The 16,701-nt window shown below is 38.7% G+C and overlaps 1 protein-coding gene across 2 annotated transcripts in view; it reads right to left on the minus strand.

The window, feature by feature from the left end:
- The window catches only part of CD109 (CD109 molecule), an 84,428-nt gene that overhangs the window by 36,080 nt on the left and 31,647 nt on the right, over positions 1-16,701 (minus strand). For both annotated transcript variants that reach the window (XM_052781703.1, XM_052781702.1), the window contains exons 6-19: positions 16,642-16,681; positions 15,914-15,998; positions 13,584-13,680; positions 12,367-12,502; positions 11,387-11,496; positions 9,418-9,657; positions 8,964-9,065; positions 8,807-8,869; positions 7,131-7,307; positions 4,490-4,642; positions 3,666-3,740; positions 3,150-3,210; positions 2,465-2,600; positions 1,583-1,700 (exon numbers count right to left, since the gene is read on the minus strand). In XM_052781703.1, the coding sequence (XP_052637663.1) occupies positions 1,583-1,700; positions 2,465-2,600; positions 3,150-3,210; positions 3,666-3,740; positions 4,490-4,642; positions 7,131-7,307; positions 8,807-8,869; positions 8,964-9,065; positions 9,418-9,657; positions 11,387-11,496; positions 12,367-12,502; positions 13,584-13,680; positions 15,914-15,998; positions 16,642-16,681 (1,593 nt within the window). The remainder of the gene's footprint in view (positions 1-1,582; positions 1,701-2,464; positions 2,601-3,149; positions 3,211-3,665; positions 3,741-4,489; positions 4,643-7,130; positions 7,308-8,806; positions 8,870-8,963; positions 9,066-9,417; positions 9,658-11,386; positions 11,497-12,366; positions 12,503-13,583; positions 13,681-15,913; positions 15,999-16,641; positions 16,682-16,701) is intronic.

The raw sequence follows: 16,701 nt of genomic DNA on the forward strand, positions 1-16,701 counted from the left end.
ATGTCACTTATTTATTTCCCCATTACAGTTTTCATGCATTTCTTTTATTTGCTTCTCTGTATGGTACTGATTAACATGTTTCAGCCATATGGAACTCTAAGCGCAATCTAAACATCCCAATGAGGGTGAAGTACTGAACAGCACATGTGGGTGATTATAGTTAAATAATAATCTCAACATCTGTTCTACTTCTCAAATTTGAGGATGAGAGGCCAAGTATATATTTTCATACAGTTTGAATCAGAAAACTATTCCTCGTTCTGTCCCATCTCTGCCAAGCTGAGCGAAAGAAACAAGAATCATGATTCCATTCTCAAAGGAGCCTTAGCTGCAAAATCCAGATCAGGCTCCAAATTCTGTGGTGGAGTTATGATCAGGATGTTCAAAGCACATGTTCTGTGTCTGCTATAGCAGCCAACTATGAAATCTGGGGCTAGATTTCGGTTTGGATCCCAAAACTTGCCCCTCCCCAAGAACTGGAGGGCATGAGAACTTAAATAGGTAAATGGCTGTCTCCAAGCTATGCTTGCACTAGTCCTGGCATCAAGTTGGAAATCTATGACCCAGTACTGCACAGTTTCAACCTTTCTAACCTTAGGCACTTAAGTGGAGTTGTCTCAGGAACATAGTTTCTCTAGGATCTTTACATAATGAATGGAAGGAGATAACTACCTTCAGAGGATTACTCAACATATATAAATACTAGCTAAATGAGACTTCAAAAAGTCATTCCTACTTTAAACAGGCTAAATAACTCTCTCTAAGTAGCTGTTTCCATGAATACGGAGTGAGCCAAGGACAACTGCACTTGTACGTTGGGAATCTCAGGTCAGAGACCTAACCTGAGGAGTGCTGAATTTAGCTTAAATTGCTAAACTCCTCGAACACTTGGAAGCACAAAAAGAGCCTCGGGGGACAGGAACTCGGCAGCAAGAAGCATCCCATCCCTGTGCTGGCTCTCAGTGTCCCCTCTGCTCCTCAAGCTAAGTCACCCAAAAAGTAGCACCTATCTTTAGTCCAAGACTGGTTTTGACAGATAAATGAAAGCGAGGCCAGAATTTAGTCTTTAAGCAATTATCCTGTCCTCCCTCCTGGCATAAGCACTAGCGGAGCAATGCACTGGCATGATCATTCCAGCAGACAACATGCCTCTCCCATCCGTGCCACCTCTTCCCAGCTAGTCTGTGCAAACCTCCCTGCATGCACTATCAACTCATGGAAAGCCCTCTTGGCAGAGCAAAGAAAACATGGAAAACATGGAAATGACATCCTCAGGCAGTCATTTGTCCCTTTCTACATACGAAGATTCTGAAGTGGGCACAGCCTGAAAGTGCTCCAACAGAATGAGGCACCCAGGTATCTGTGTAATGTCTGAGATATTTATATGAGCAGGAAGGGGAGGCAAATGCAGTATCACATATGTCTTCATTGATGATGTTTTCTTTACAGTTTGAATACACATGGCCTCTCAATTACTTTATTAGTATAAGGAGGCGGCTGCTGTTAGAACTAGAACACAGCTTCCAGTAATAACCTACAGTGTTACCAGTGTTTAAAGCAAAACTGTCTAGTGCCATGGTACCTCCACTGGAGCAGTCGTCACTCCAAGCCCGCTGTTTTCAGACATCACAAAAGCACTGGCTACCCAGGATGTGATGGTATCAGGTACAATGACTTCCATTGTGGTGTCTGTGTCAGATCTGATGGCAGAAGGGGAGATTAGGCTTTCAGAAGCATCCATTTACAGACATCAGTAAGTGGACACAAATGTTTAAAATGCATCAAAATTTAAGTCCAAACTCTCGGCAGGAAAAGCTGCTTATTATCTGGTTTTCTTTTCCTAATCATTTAGAAATATTTGTGATGGGATCAAAATGATTAAAAAAAATTAAATTATTTTAAATTACATGAATTGAAGGCAATTACATTGAATCACATTACATGTAATCAACTTTTACAGATCCTTTAAAACAATCCCAGATGATGGTTACTTCCTGTCTGTGAAAGCTGTGAAAGAACACAAGATTGTGCTTCATGACACAGGTCAGATTTCACCATCATTTGACAGTTTGAACTGCTCATTGAATTAGGTGCAGACAGGAACAGATTTCCCATTCTGGGCTAATCACCATCTTCTCGCGTACTGTAGAGAAAAAGACTGGGTCTCCCTATGTGTTATCTCCCCATCTGTAAAAGGAAGAGAGTTTCTTTTGTCTCCAGGATTTTTATCTAGTTTCTATTGAAACTACAAGGCCTTCAGTCAGGCATTGTCCTATTTTGTGCAGTTGTACAATGCCTCATTTGGTGGGTCTCCAGTCTCACTTGTGGCCTCTAGGTGGTAGTAGAATATAAATAATACTACATTTTTAACCCTGCTCTTCAGCACCAGTGCAGAATGCTAATAAAACCTACAAAAGAACAACGGCAAGTGTAAATCAGTTTCCATTTACTTCTAATCTTATACCTAGTTTTAGTGTCGATCCAAAGCCAAGTCTCTGGAAAATGTGTCCTCACATAGAGATTGCTGAAATCAGGAGGTCCATTTTTAGACACCGGCATACCATCACCGAAACCATCCTCTATGGGTATCATTCCACCATCTACAAAATAAAAAATATTGTCCTACTTACAAATATCTAGGTTTAAGAAAAATCAAATTAAAACAGTTAATAAAAGTCAAATTAATACAGTGTTTGGAGTATAATCTATAGCTTTGTTACATATGGTAACACTACTCTGTGACATAAGGAACTATTTTTTTTTCTGGCTTGTTTTTTTTAAGAATAAAAAAAGTTTCACACAAATTTAAATTTCTACATGGCCTCTCTGAAGTGCTTATGGAACTGCTGTAATATGGCTACACATGACAAACCACTGCAACATGTATCAGCTGGAACTGCAAATAAAAACTCCATTCATCCTCAGGCCTTTAAGGGGTAGTGTCACCCAGGGCAGCAGCAAAAAGGAAGTTTTTAAAATACTAGTCATACGCATTTTGTATGTGTTGAACCTTGGAAACGGTAATGGTTTGCAAGGCTGGATGCAGCCTGTATGCAGTACAGCAAGAAGACCTAATACGGGCCCTAACCCATGGACCTCCTTCCCCACTCAGTAAATTAGATTTGGCTACATTTATTTTTATTACTTACAAAGAAAATGTTCCTTATCCTCCTCAAGAATTGCATCAGTTGATACCCAAAGGCTGCATTTCTGGATAAAATTTATACAGTAGATCTCAATACAGGACATTCAGGACATCAACAGTGCTTATCTATTTTCTGTTTCTTTTCTTTCTTTTTAAGAAAATAAAGTCATCATAATAAAGCAACCATAGAACTAAAGCAAATAATATACAGGAACCAACAAAACTGAGATCATCTGAATATGAATATTGCCTTAATGACTGAAAACTTTTCAAAGGGAAGACAACATCAAGCATAAAGCAATCCGTATTTATGAAAGTATAAACATTTTTCTTTGCATTCAGAGTATTTACATATTGATAAATTTCACAAATCAAAACCCATATAAGCCATGAAAACAGTACATTGTCTACAGTCCCAAACTTTAAAAAGGGTATTTTCTTCTAGCAAGTGATGTGCAAATCACTAAGCAGTAAAAAAACCCAGCTTAGAATTTAAAAAAAAAGAAAAAAAAAAAAGTACCTGAAAGACACCAAAAGAACCTCTGACCAGGGGGAAATACTGCATTGTGCTGTATAAATTGAGCTCATGGAAGACCTAAGACAAGAAAAACAATATCATCTGAAAAATGAATGCAAACTCACATTTTTCAGAACTTTCACTGTTGTAGATGCTAATACATAGAACTGTACCTCAAGCAGCAGCTCACTTACCTCTCATGTCAAACAGAAAAGAATCTCTGACAGGATGAAGGGGATTAGGCTGCAATGGTTTCGTGATTAATGGAAGAGTGACCAAGACTATATAAGCCTAAAATAAGAGCCTACAGCCCACTGATATTCTATGGCACTTAGGCTATGTCATTTGAGCACTTTGGGAATGATGTATATTGTCAGCTCTTTCAAATTGTTGATGCACTAGAGCTTCTGCAAGTAAAGGGAATTTTAAAAGATTAATAATTTATTCTGCTCTTCAAAAAATAAAATTCTTTCTTTATTTTATATTACTAATTTTAAAGAGCACAAAGCACAAATCATTAGGGAGTTTTTCTGACTTGCCTTTCCTGAAAGAAGAAACTGCCAAGTGTTAACTGAGCAGTTTATCAAATGGAAGAACAATAAAGAGTTAACTGGAGTTAGAAATGCTGGGCCTATTACTTGTAAGCCTCAGAGTCTTTTCTGCTTGTGTTGATAAACTACTTGCAGAAGTAAAAGGTATTTGTGTAATTAAGAACTAAAAACCCTGCCCAAAGAACACCACTCATTCAGCATATAAACTGTAACTTTTCCATAAACATACATCTTTCATACACACAACAATGAAAACCTTTTTTCCCATTTACTTACAGAATCTTCTGTTATGTCACTACTTTCTCCTAGAAGCTTTGTACTTTTATCAACCACTGCAAGTCCAATTACTGATCCTGGTTCTGTTGTACTGATTTTAAGGGATACTTTCTCAGACGGCTTGACCTTATCTTTGTTCCAAGAGATTTTAATCTAGAAAAAATTAAAAAACAGCACTGGTTTAAATGATACAGTGATATTTACAGCCACTAACAACTCCGAGGAAGCATTTTCTTAGCTTAATTGCCTATAATTAAGACTCTGGATTTGCTTTTCCTAGGACTTTTGGGAAAATACTACAGCATTTATTTCGCTCTCTTCCTCTCCTAGCTCCTCACTTCCTTGGACTGGTGGGAAGTCAGCATCAGGATCCATCGTCATTTCAACCAACTCTTAGTATACAAGCAGCAATGTCTTGAGCCACAAGGATACACCAGTTTCTACAGCTGAGGGCAGTAAAAGAAACGCATTTGCTGTTTATCAATGCAAACACAGCTTGTATCCTATTTAGGGAAAGACTGTTTTGGGAAAAAAATCATCCCTCAAAGATTACAACTAGATGTTCCACAGTGAGATCAATACAGAAAAGGGATATAAGTAATAGATGCATGGGTAAGGAAGAAGGAAATAAATAGGCTAATACAGCATCAGTATGCCTTCCCCAGGGTACTGAAGAAAGGAAGGGTCATCTGCTGTAAGGTATTTCTAATGCATCCCATTTCCACTGCATCAGATGACAATGCAGAATTTATGTTTAAAATGAACAATTTTACTCTTTTCCCTCATCAAAACACCACTACTACAAAGTCTTGAGGTGGAATTCAGCGCCACACTTAAGTTGCCTACATTTAGCTGTCCACGTTTCAGTTCAGTGTTTAAGTTCCCACCACACACAGAGCCAAAAGAAATAATGGAGACTAGATAGCAGTTTACCTCACCATGAAGCATAAATCCAAGTGGTGGTGAAGGAAACAGTCCTACAGGCTCCACTGACTGTACTGGCTGTGGGTGGGATTCAGTTACACAAACACTGGCACTCGGAGCCATTTGAGAAGTTCAGAGGTATGCAAGACACGTCCAGTGGTGCTGCCAGACAGGACACGTAACTTACCCTTCTGCAGCAGGCATTGCAGTCCAGGAAGAATAACTTAAAACCACACTCTTTTAGGATAACTGATTCTCTGTAAACTGAGTTTAGACACGTAACTCACATACAGAGATGAGACTCAGTCACCTGAAGGCACCTGGAACCACTTGAGATGTCCCGCAGCATGCTGTCTGACACTCAGCTCCCATTCCAGAAAGGGATAGGTCTCCCAGAGGACCTTTCAAACATCCACCCATCCCGTGATGACACCTTGAACACCCTGTGGCCTCTTGGAGGAGACTAGATGTCTGTGCTTAAGCAACTGAATCTTGACCCTACGTGTAAATACATGTATTTAGACATCTGACTCTACAGCCACATCATATCCTTCCTCTGATAAATCTGTGTAATGGTATCTTCCAAGCACATTCAGTATGAAAATCACAGAGCAAAAGCAAACACACTAATGTTGCCAACATAAATGAAGCACCATGTGCTTCAATGTCAATGAGCGTCAGACTGATTCACGCAGAAAAATGGTTTGTTTCTGGGTACACTGTGGCACTGCAGCTCTGTATATTTGATTTTACTAACTCATTTACAGAAATCAAATGCTTGGCAAGGCTACAAATTACAGAGAAAATAGCTTTCCACAGTACTGAATTAATTTCAGTGGCTAGCATTGAAATGGCAAAATGGAAATAGCTTGAAATTTTGAAGCCTTTGAGATCAGTTCTTTCCTTATCTTACATTTTTTCACTATCCAGTGAAATATAGCAAATACAATAAGGTTGATATTAAATTCTCATAATCTATCATCCCAATTTTTCATCCTCTCTGTAGATACACTAGGATCATGTTTTTCATCCATAAACTACATTTAATCAAACTGGTATTTTCAAGATCAGGCCTTACCTCATTGCTACAAAATATAATGCAAATTTATTTGTGGACACTGCAACCAGTGGAAAGATTTCAACTTGTTTCCAGAAGGCTGAACCAACCTTATGCCTTTCTCATTAGAATCTATATCTACCCTAAACTCCCAAGTTTCAACTAAATTGTCTTATTTGGGTTTTATTTATTTAGATTCTTCAGATGCTGGTACATAATAACCATAATCAACAAACGTGTGCCTGCAGCTTTCTCACCATCTTGGACACACCACATACAATGTGACCACTGCCTGGCTAGAACAAGGTCTTCATAAACGTTTACAGTTCCACACTTAGAGCACTTATGAGTACTTTTCCACTATATTGGCCAGAGCAAACTTTGGCTCACTAATTGACCAAACTATTAAAAACACAAGGAGATGCTGTGTGTCTGTTCATGTGGAAAACATAGGGCTAGTAGAAATTTCTTTCAGATATGCAATAGCTGGACCCTAACTGCACTGGTATTATCAAAAGTCTTTCCAAGGACTTATGCAAACCTCAGATTAGATGCTCAGTGAGGAAGTTCTTACATTTACAATCCTATGATCTAAAATACTGTTTACCATGTAACAAACAGACAAAAACATGGTCTCAGACTCAAGTTCAATATAGTTACCTTGTTATCCAAAACAGGCTGAATAGGGACAGTGAAAGCATCATTTACAACCACACCAAGCTCATCAACATAGAATACCAGTATACATGCTGAAGGAGCCCAGGAATTTTCTGCTGTTAAAGTGAATGTTTTTGCAGCCTTTGTGCCATAAGCCATAATTTGTTCCTTAGATAACACCTGAAAGGGAAAAATGAAACACTCAATATATTGGTATCTCAGTATGTCATGAGCTCTGCAATTCCTTCTATAAATAGCTGTTAAAGTAAGAGACATACAGCTGTGATTTTTTTTTCTTTTACTATGTGGTTGACCAGTTCTATGAGACTGGCTATGGGAACAGGCAGGTAATGTAATATTTAAATATTAGATATAGATTTTTTTCCATGCTTTAATTCCTGTATCACTATGGACAAGTAAAGAACTACAACGACGAGTGCACAGCACAACATATGCTATGAGAACATAAAAATACAACAGTAATACCGCTGGGTCATGTGGGTCACCTATAATAGCATTTAAGTTTGGATCAGGAATACAATTTTAAAAGCAAATCTCTCAAACACCCCTACTTACCACACTTTGGTTTGCACCATGGAAGAGTGTGAACTGGGGCCCACTAACATGTTCCAGTTAAAAACAGGCATTCATTTTACCAGATCGTATTAGAGCTAGTCTGAAGGTATCTTGAAATACCTGGAGTTCAGGCCCATAGCATCAACTTTTTCAGTCTAAATCTGTTCCTATTGGACCATACCACTTACTAATGAAGACAGAGCCATGAAGAGCAGTTCCCTGCCTTCGACTGCATTGGACCTGACTGCTTTTAAATCTTCTAAAGAGTGTTTCTATTTTAGAAAATACTCATGAATGTCCACATTTTATACTGTCCTAAGGTTTTCCTTATTCGGTTTACTATTAAAGTCTCTGAAAGAAAAAGAATTGTAGTTATCACGATCATTATGGTGTAGACTGTGCACAAGACAGGCATGTGTTACAGACAGGATGGGAGACTGATGATGGTATATATAATAAACCCTTCAGTCCAGACGCTGTAAGATACAGTACAGCAGCCGAGCCATTAAACAAGCCATTACCCAAGCCATTTATTTTAAATGCTTTCTACAAAGTTCCCTTGTTAACAATGCCACCCTGCCCACTGCACCACCTGTTTCCTCAGCAGGAAGGTCCTCCCCTCACGCCATGCCTGCAGGCTCAGCCCTGACAGTCCTGAACCTGCGTAGAGGCTCCGCCAGCCCCCTCCTTCCACCTGCACCTGCAGGACCTGCTGACAAGTCCCAGCTTGGGCTGCTCCTGGGACATCCCTGCCCCTTCTCCCATCACAGCTGCTCTGCACAGAGACAGTATTGCTCTCACAGTTGCACCTTGTCTCACACATTTGCAAGCAGAGGTAATCCAACACCCAGATCAGAGACGCGCTTCTCCTGGAGAGCACCTCCTTACAGCGCCAGCGGCATTTCTGCTAGGTAGTGAAATGGAGCTTTCGTTCAAAAAGGACCATCCCAGTGGAAAGGAAGTTTTTGGGCCACCTCTTTCACAAAGCACAATAAAAAATGCTGAATCCCTCTAATGTTCAATCACATTCCACTCACTGGAGTATTTCTCAAGTTGGTAAAAGTCATCTTGGATTGTCCCCATATGTAAAATCAGTAACTTACCAGATAGTGGAACTCCCTCACTGGCTTGTTGCTTGCAATGCTCAGCTCAAAAGGCTTCCCAGCCTAGGAAAAGCATACAATTCATATGGATAAGTATGGAAACATGAGGAGTAACTTGAACAGTTCTTATCTTGGCAAGTTTTGTCTCAGACTGTACCTTTATATCCTGGCTCTTTGTTTTAACCTGGAGGTAAGTCTGGCTGGGGGAGCTGAACACATCATAAACACCTATGTCGGTCCTACTGCTGAGGAACTCTGCCTGTGAGACAATGCAAAACAAAGCTCTTAACAAAACAGCAAAATCTGTGTGATGTTCACATATACAGTACTGTTTACAAGAGCATAGTAGCCTTAATGGCAGTACAGGACCACCCTACTGCTTGCTTTGGGTATCTGTTTGGTTTTTTCCCTTGCTATCTTGGTGCAATTATTAGATCAATTTTCGACAGGTTCCATCACTTTCTTTCCAGCTCTAACATGAATATGAGGTAAGCAAAATAACAGTAGGTGACATATCAGCTGTTGCAGATGGTAGGAACAGCATGTGATTGATCACAGCCCGTTCAGTTTGGTGTGTCACTGCTCCAAAGCAACATATTACAAAGTAATACCTGAACTCTCAGAGTTTTTGTGTCAGACAGGACTGGAAACTCAATATCAATTATTCCATTTTCCGGGACCGTGTAATTCAGGACATGGACTGTCAGATTTCTCTCCTCTGTTGCCTCATTCTCAAGGTGAGAAAGTGAAGAGTGGTGAAAAAGCACGTCTGACTGCTGTGCAGTGATTGTGACAAGATTCTGCCTCTCTTCAGCTGTCAGCTGGTTGCTATCAGAACGTGTCACCTTTAGCTAAAAACAAAAAGAAAGAAAACACCCATTGAACAGGGTAAGACTAAAATGCACAATGCATAAGATGTAACAATATATTTGCACACACATCATATCAAAAAAACAAGGGCATCCTCAGATTTCTCACATATCAGTAACTTTATTTTTAATCCCTTGTGAGCACTGCAGGTAGGCAAGTCAGCCAAGAAAAAAGTTATTCGTAACTCCAAGGAGTAAAAAAAGAGCAAAAGCAAAGCAGATGGAACTGAGAGGGGACCTGCCTTTCAGCTCTCCCAATTACTCTTCTTGTTGAAAATGCTTGTCTCTTAGGCAAATTACACATATCCTACCTACAGCTGGAATATTTAATTTTATCACTTGTATCTCACCGCCACAACAAAGGACAAACTAACATTATGTCATGTGCAGGAAAATGTGTCAGATGAGCAAAGATGGTGCCAAGTTAGGTGTCTTTATGGATTCATCAAATGAGCTGAAGGAAATACTTAAAACAGGCCCAAAATTGACAATCTGCAACTTCTTCACTCCAGCATCCATCAATCAGAACTACAACTTACATCAACCTTTACTCCCACATTCAAGCAGATTCTCATCCATAGTAAAACTATTCTCTTTCTGCATTACACACTCCAAAAATTCAACTTCTACATTCAAAACCAAACTAATGTTTCCCTTTTCTTTTTCAATTCAGAGGTCGGTCACTCCATTACCTCTCCTCCTCTGCCATTATTTGCCTATCGTCTCTCTGTACAGCGTATGCAGATCTCCACTTACTAGTAACAGTAGCAGTTGTTCCTTCACACTCCTCTGGGAGCATAACTGATACCTTCTTCTCTGCCAGCTGCAAGCATTGCTAAATGCCTCAGCTACCCCTCACTCAGCTCATCTTTGGAAGAGGAAGAAGAAGCAGGTGAGAGCTGGAGTCAAACTGGGATGCTGGCAAGGAAAATGAAAAGGACGGAAACCAAAGACCCAAATGATCAGGCTAGCTATAGCTTGAGCCAATCTACTCTGAAAGTGCATATTCAGTCTATTTTATTGGTATTTAGGTCTGATTTCTATACAGTAAAGGCTCAAGAATTGTAAAGTTGATTCCCCTTTTCAAGCAAAATGCAGTGATGCAATATGCAACCTCTGCTAAACGTAGAAATACCGAACGCAGACTATGGACAGCATGAAGAACGTGAAATACTTCTGTGAGAGGACTGCAACTGGTATGAGAAAGACAGGACAGAAGGCAGAAAAGACACTCACTTGAGAGCAATGTGGTTTGATGAGTTTTACTGAATTTTGTAACAGTTGCTTAATTATATATATATGCATTATATAAAGTATATATTTGTGTGTATATATGTATACACACACTTCCATATACAAATATTATTGGGAGGGTTGGGACTCAATAACTGCTCTATTGTTTTAAAGCACAGTCAACTAATGGAAAACAATCAGCTAGAAACTGAAAAGATTTCTCTTCCACAAGAATGCTGACAAACTATACTCAAATATATCCTGCCAACACTACAGCATTCCCTGTCACTTTACCCTTTTCTAGAGCAAATGCCTCTAAGTTTAGTATTTGCCGATATGTATCATGAAAAAGAGGTAATTTGAAAACAAATCTGTAAATTATACTTAAAAATCCGAGGCAAGCTTTGGCATCTAAGCAAAAATACAGAAGTCGTCACATTTGTTTATGCATAGATCATAATAAAACAAATGAACTTACAGTAGCTATGAAGTTCAGAGAAGGTTTTATAACTCTAGAGTAGTCCACAAATTCAATAAAATAGTCACTTTGCTTTGGAAATATGATGGTGCTTGAATTTTGGGAGATTCCTGTTGAAGAATTGTATGTGTTTAGACAACATGCTTTTGGCATACATAATCCTTTAGCAGCAATACTATTTACTGTTCATGATTTTTAAAAAATTCTGTCATAGTTTTCACCATTTCCACTCCTATCGCTCTTCAGCCTTCCAGCTGAGAATCGGTACAAAGGTGGTATACGTACTGGTACTGTCTTTCACAACGCTGAATAAGCCATACCACGTAGTGCTCTACTCTACACAGACTAAGTCAGAATGACACAAGGAAGGAATTTAGGAATCCCAAATCAGCCAACTTCACCTTGACAGGCTTTCTACAGAAAGTCTGTAATGAAACCTAGTTTCTGGGATAGGCAGAAATTTTGTACCAAATGATATTTTTCTAATATGCAAGGTACAGTGGAACATGAACTCACAAAAAGGCTAAGTTTGCAAATCAGCCCGTCTAGAAGAGGGTGGACAGTGGACAAAATGGGGCCAGAGAATTCTTTCTACTGAGGTGGTTTACAAACAAACAAGTAAGGTAAGGTTATGATTAAACTTAAGTTTGTAAGACTCAGGCTAATGCTAGCAATTCTTTATGCCTGCTTTTCTCATCAAAAGTGATCAGTCATTGATTTTAAGCCCCCACCTAAACATATTTCTTGGTTATTTAATAATCATTTAGCATAGAACTGTATTCAACTGAGTTAACAGCTGGTTAAAGTATTTAATATCTAGGCAAGGAACAGTTTAGATAATATATTTTTCATATAATATATTTGCATGTAGATACACATGACACTTTTCTAGCGCTCCAAGCCCTTCCACATAGTGGTAAGCTCTTCCAGCACCACCTGCTCTTTGGATTTCTCTCAGAAGACATCACACAGACACATACCTGTGAGCGACTCGGTGACCACTGCGATAATTTCTATTGGCTCTGTGTAATCACTGTCACCTTGGTGCCACGACTGACCAGCGTTCAAGTTTTGCAACATAAGCTTGTTACAGGTTACATTCACAGATCCATTTATCTGCAGTGTAGAAGAAAAAAATTGTTAAGCCAATAAAGCCAAGGACACCTTTCCATCTACAACAGCTTATTTCTGGTTAAGTCCTGTAGCTTTCCCCACACAGAAATTCTGGAGTGTCAACACCAGAAAATTATGAACACTGACCTTTACTTTTTGCTTTCGGTAACCATTTTATTAAATCCCACAGAAGTTCATTACTCTTTAGAGTCAACAATGCCTTATGGAGAAAGGGGTTTTTTTTCCTAATATCTAGAATTATCCACTTCTACATGGCCAGAACAGTGGCGCCTATGCTTTACAGAAAAATACAATGAACAGGTCCCTACCTGAGGAGGGGGGTATAGCCAATCCAACATACCTGAGTTCAGAGTTTCTGTAGGCCAAGTGCTGCTGAAGGCACTGAAGTCAGCCAACTGCTGAAGTCAGCCAACAGAAAATGACAGGCACACCATTTAGCAGAAATTGAACCGGTTTTAAACACAGTCCACAGCTCAAAAGTAAAATGCCTGATTTTGCAAAGGGATACCATTAATCTATAACCACTCCTAAGTCTTCAGATCAAAACTGCATGCCTTTTTAAATTTCATGCTCAAAGTTACAACTAGTAGAGTAACTCCAATGTAATTACTAGGCAATTAGTAGGCAAAATGCTTTGGTCTCTACCATGCTAGAGCTCCACCTAGACAACTGCAGTGGTCTCCTCTGGCCTTGTAACACAGGGCTGAGCGTGCAGGGGCACACACAGAGCCAGGGAGCATTCCTGGGCACGGGTCCTCCACCACTTATGCTGCTATAGCAGCTCCTGCAAAGTTTTTCTACCTGGGCCAACTAGCATGCTCCAAAATAACTTCCAGGCACAGTTCAAGGGACTACAGCAGCCGAGTATCATTCCCAACAAGCAGTCTGAATGTAAACACTTTATTCTGGAAATTGAAAAGAGTTAATACTATCCATGTAAGTCACTCCATAGACCATGCCAGCTGAACTCAGCACTTGAGAATGGTCCCAGACATATTTAACTTACAAAAGAAGACACAGGCTTAAAGTCTACAACGCTACAAACTGCTAACAGAAGACTCACCTCCATTGTTGTTGTTATATTTCTCTTGTTTGTCCAGTAAGAGACAGAAAGGCAAGTGACCGTTACAGTTCCCTTTACTGGCTTTCCATATGTGTACCTGAAACACATCAGTCAAAGTCAAACAACGCGCCACCTCCAGGCCTTGGGCTCCTGAAGAGCTCTCAAGGCAAAAGATTCTACTAAAATATTTTTCCTTGGCCTCAAACATGGCTAGAACACATCTGCACTTTGAAACATGGAGTTTTCAATACTGAGACCAGTTTATCGACAATAAAGTCAGAAGCCCAAAACCTGGAGAGGACACACAGTGCTGCTCTTTCCTGCACAAGAGCTCTATAAACCTATTACTATTATTGTGGGCTGGACAATGTAGGAAAATTAACTATATTAAGCTAAGCTGGAAGCCAGTTATTGAATAGAACACCAACGTAGCATCATAACTAATATGAAGTAGAGTTAAAAAGGGACGTGGGAAGTGCAAGTGTTTTGCTTCCCAAATGCTAACACAAAATGAAAGATCACAAGATATTTGTACTCAAATTATTTAGTAATCACAGTCCAAAGAAATCATGGCATTATTACATGGCAAACATAATTTGCAGCTGTGGCAAATCTGAAAACTGTAACATATTCACTTCTGAGAATGCCATTAGCAACCTGCAGTCAGTGAGCAGTAATAAAATAAAAATTTTGTACAAATATTTCAAAGTTATACATAAGAGAAACCACGATATTATCAGATTCAGACAGAAGGAGGTGGGGAGGGGAGCAAAATCATTCTAGTCCATCAGTAGTAATACATTCAGATGTGATAACTTTAAGTACTTTACATCATCATGGATTTGACTGGCAGCCATCTAAGAGATATCAAAGCTGAAAAGCAGAGGAAAAGAATAATCAAATAGCATAGTTACAGGAAGAACTCTGACAACACTGTCTTGCACCCGAACTCAGTCTTTCCAAGCAGACCTAATTACAGTAATAAGCTGCCATTAACCCTGAAATGATACTGCCACTGGGTAGCATCCCTGTATTTAACTTAATCTAATAATACTCCAGAGATGAGAAAGGGAAAGGGTTTTATGACATCTACAAGCGTAAGGGACATATAAACTCTTTGTATACAGAGGCATTATGCCTATAAAAACAGTCATCAGGAATGAAGTCATTCCCTATAAATAATGATGACGTATCAGTAAAACTTTGGCACTGCTGGGATTCAATTTCAGGCAATTCACTGGCATCCAAGTCTGGATTTATTGCAGCAGACAGGTACACTTTCAAATACCTTATGAGTATATCTAATAAAGGAGCCAAGTACCCTGTGGAAGACCAAAACAACTTAGGAAACCAAATTCACATTGGCATATAATGGATTCCAAAAGCAAAGCAGATTGGGGAAAAAAATTGAGGAAAACTTTTTTTAAAAAATTGCCCCTTACGAGAAACCTAGATGGTTTATAATATCAGGTTGCATTGGCTCTAGGAAAGGAAGCTTTTTCTCAAAAGTCCAAACATTTAATTTAAAATAGCCTGTTAAACAGTCATTTCTGCATTTTACTTATAAATGGAGTGCTTCTTTAGAAGCTACGTATTTTATGCATTAAATAACCTACGAAAGACCTTTTATTTCAGGTCGTCTTGAATGGACCTATCAGGTACCTCTATCTGGCTCTCATCTTCCCAAAATAAAATTAATTTCTATTTGAGATTAACGTATCCTAAATTTTTTGTCTAGGTATTTGTTCAGCTGAAAAATAAAATATTATTTATACAATAGTCTACAGTGGAGTCTCTTTTGAAGTTCTCAAGGGTTTTTAATTCTTCACCCTTTTACAGGTATAGGTATTTTGATAGACAGGAGAAGTATATACCTCAAATCCACAATGTGGATAAATTGGATCAAGAAGGATGTGCACAGAAGTTTGCATAATTTTCCAAGTAGTCTAACAAAATATAGTTACTCTACCTACAGACCTTGACATGGTAAGTTGGAGAGCACCATAAAAGAGCCGTAAGAACAAAAAAATGCCTCAAAATATACATTATAAGCAAAAGACTCAAGAAATTTTCTGAATAAGGTAGCTAAAAATGTCTTGGTTATAGTCTAGAAATACATTTATCAGACCAAAAAAACTAACTAGAAGTCTGAAGATCTATCTAGCAGTATTACAAAAAAATCCAGTTACTAGAAATGGATGTTAGCGAACTAATTTTGACTAGAAGGCACTTTTTCAGCATTCTAAATATAAGTTTTCACTTTGACACTTAGAGGCCCACAATCATTTTCTTAAGAGTGAGGGTGACAATGTTATCAATAATTTACTTACTTTGCAGTGACAACACCAGTTACATCTTCCTCTCTCAAAGAGTAGTATAATGGTGTTGTTATCATAACATCAAATTTTGGTAAAACTAAAAAAAAAATAAAAAATTACAGAAAGCATTAAATTCACACAAGAAATAACATCTTTTTCTTTTTTTAAGTAATAAGGGTAGAACATGTAATATCATAGACTACTACAGTTTCCTAAGGAATATGAAGTAAGATATATTTTTAACCCAACCATATTCATGCCCCAGACTAAGACTTTTTGTTGAAAGGATAACAACAAGCATCATAAGAGCAGTCTGCACACAAGCTTGGAAGACTGAAATAGAAAACGTTTAGCTTATTCGGCATTTACAAAATCATCAGCAAGCTTCATGATCAGACATTCATACAGATATTTTGGGAAGAACACATTGCCTGCATGATCCTGGAAAAACAGGGACAATAACTGCATCTCATAGACTTAATATAAGTACTTTTAAGATTGCATGACATCCAGACACTACAGTAGTAGGTCATTAAAACTAGCAAAGATAAACAGGGCAGCTGATAGGACAATGTTCCCTCTCAGGACACAGAATCAGTCTCAGAGAAGCAAGAGATTTGGAAATTAGACTTTCCGGGAGTATTCAAAAGGTTCGTGCTAGCCAAGGGAAGCTAGTCTAAACTAATGGAGAATCAACTTCCAATTTTGGTCACTACTAGATGCCCTTAAGTAACACTTACCATATTCCATCACTTTAAATCTTTGATAATGAACTTGACCCTAATGAAAAAAAATCATAT

Source organism: Harpia harpyja, chromosome 3 (genome assembly GCF_026419915.1).
Source record: "Harpia harpyja isolate bHarHar1 chromosome 3, bHarHar1 primary haplotype, whole genome shotgun sequence".
In the NCBI taxonomy this organism is placed as follows: Eukaryota; Metazoa; Chordata; class Aves; order Accipitriformes; family Accipitridae; genus Harpia; species Harpia harpyja.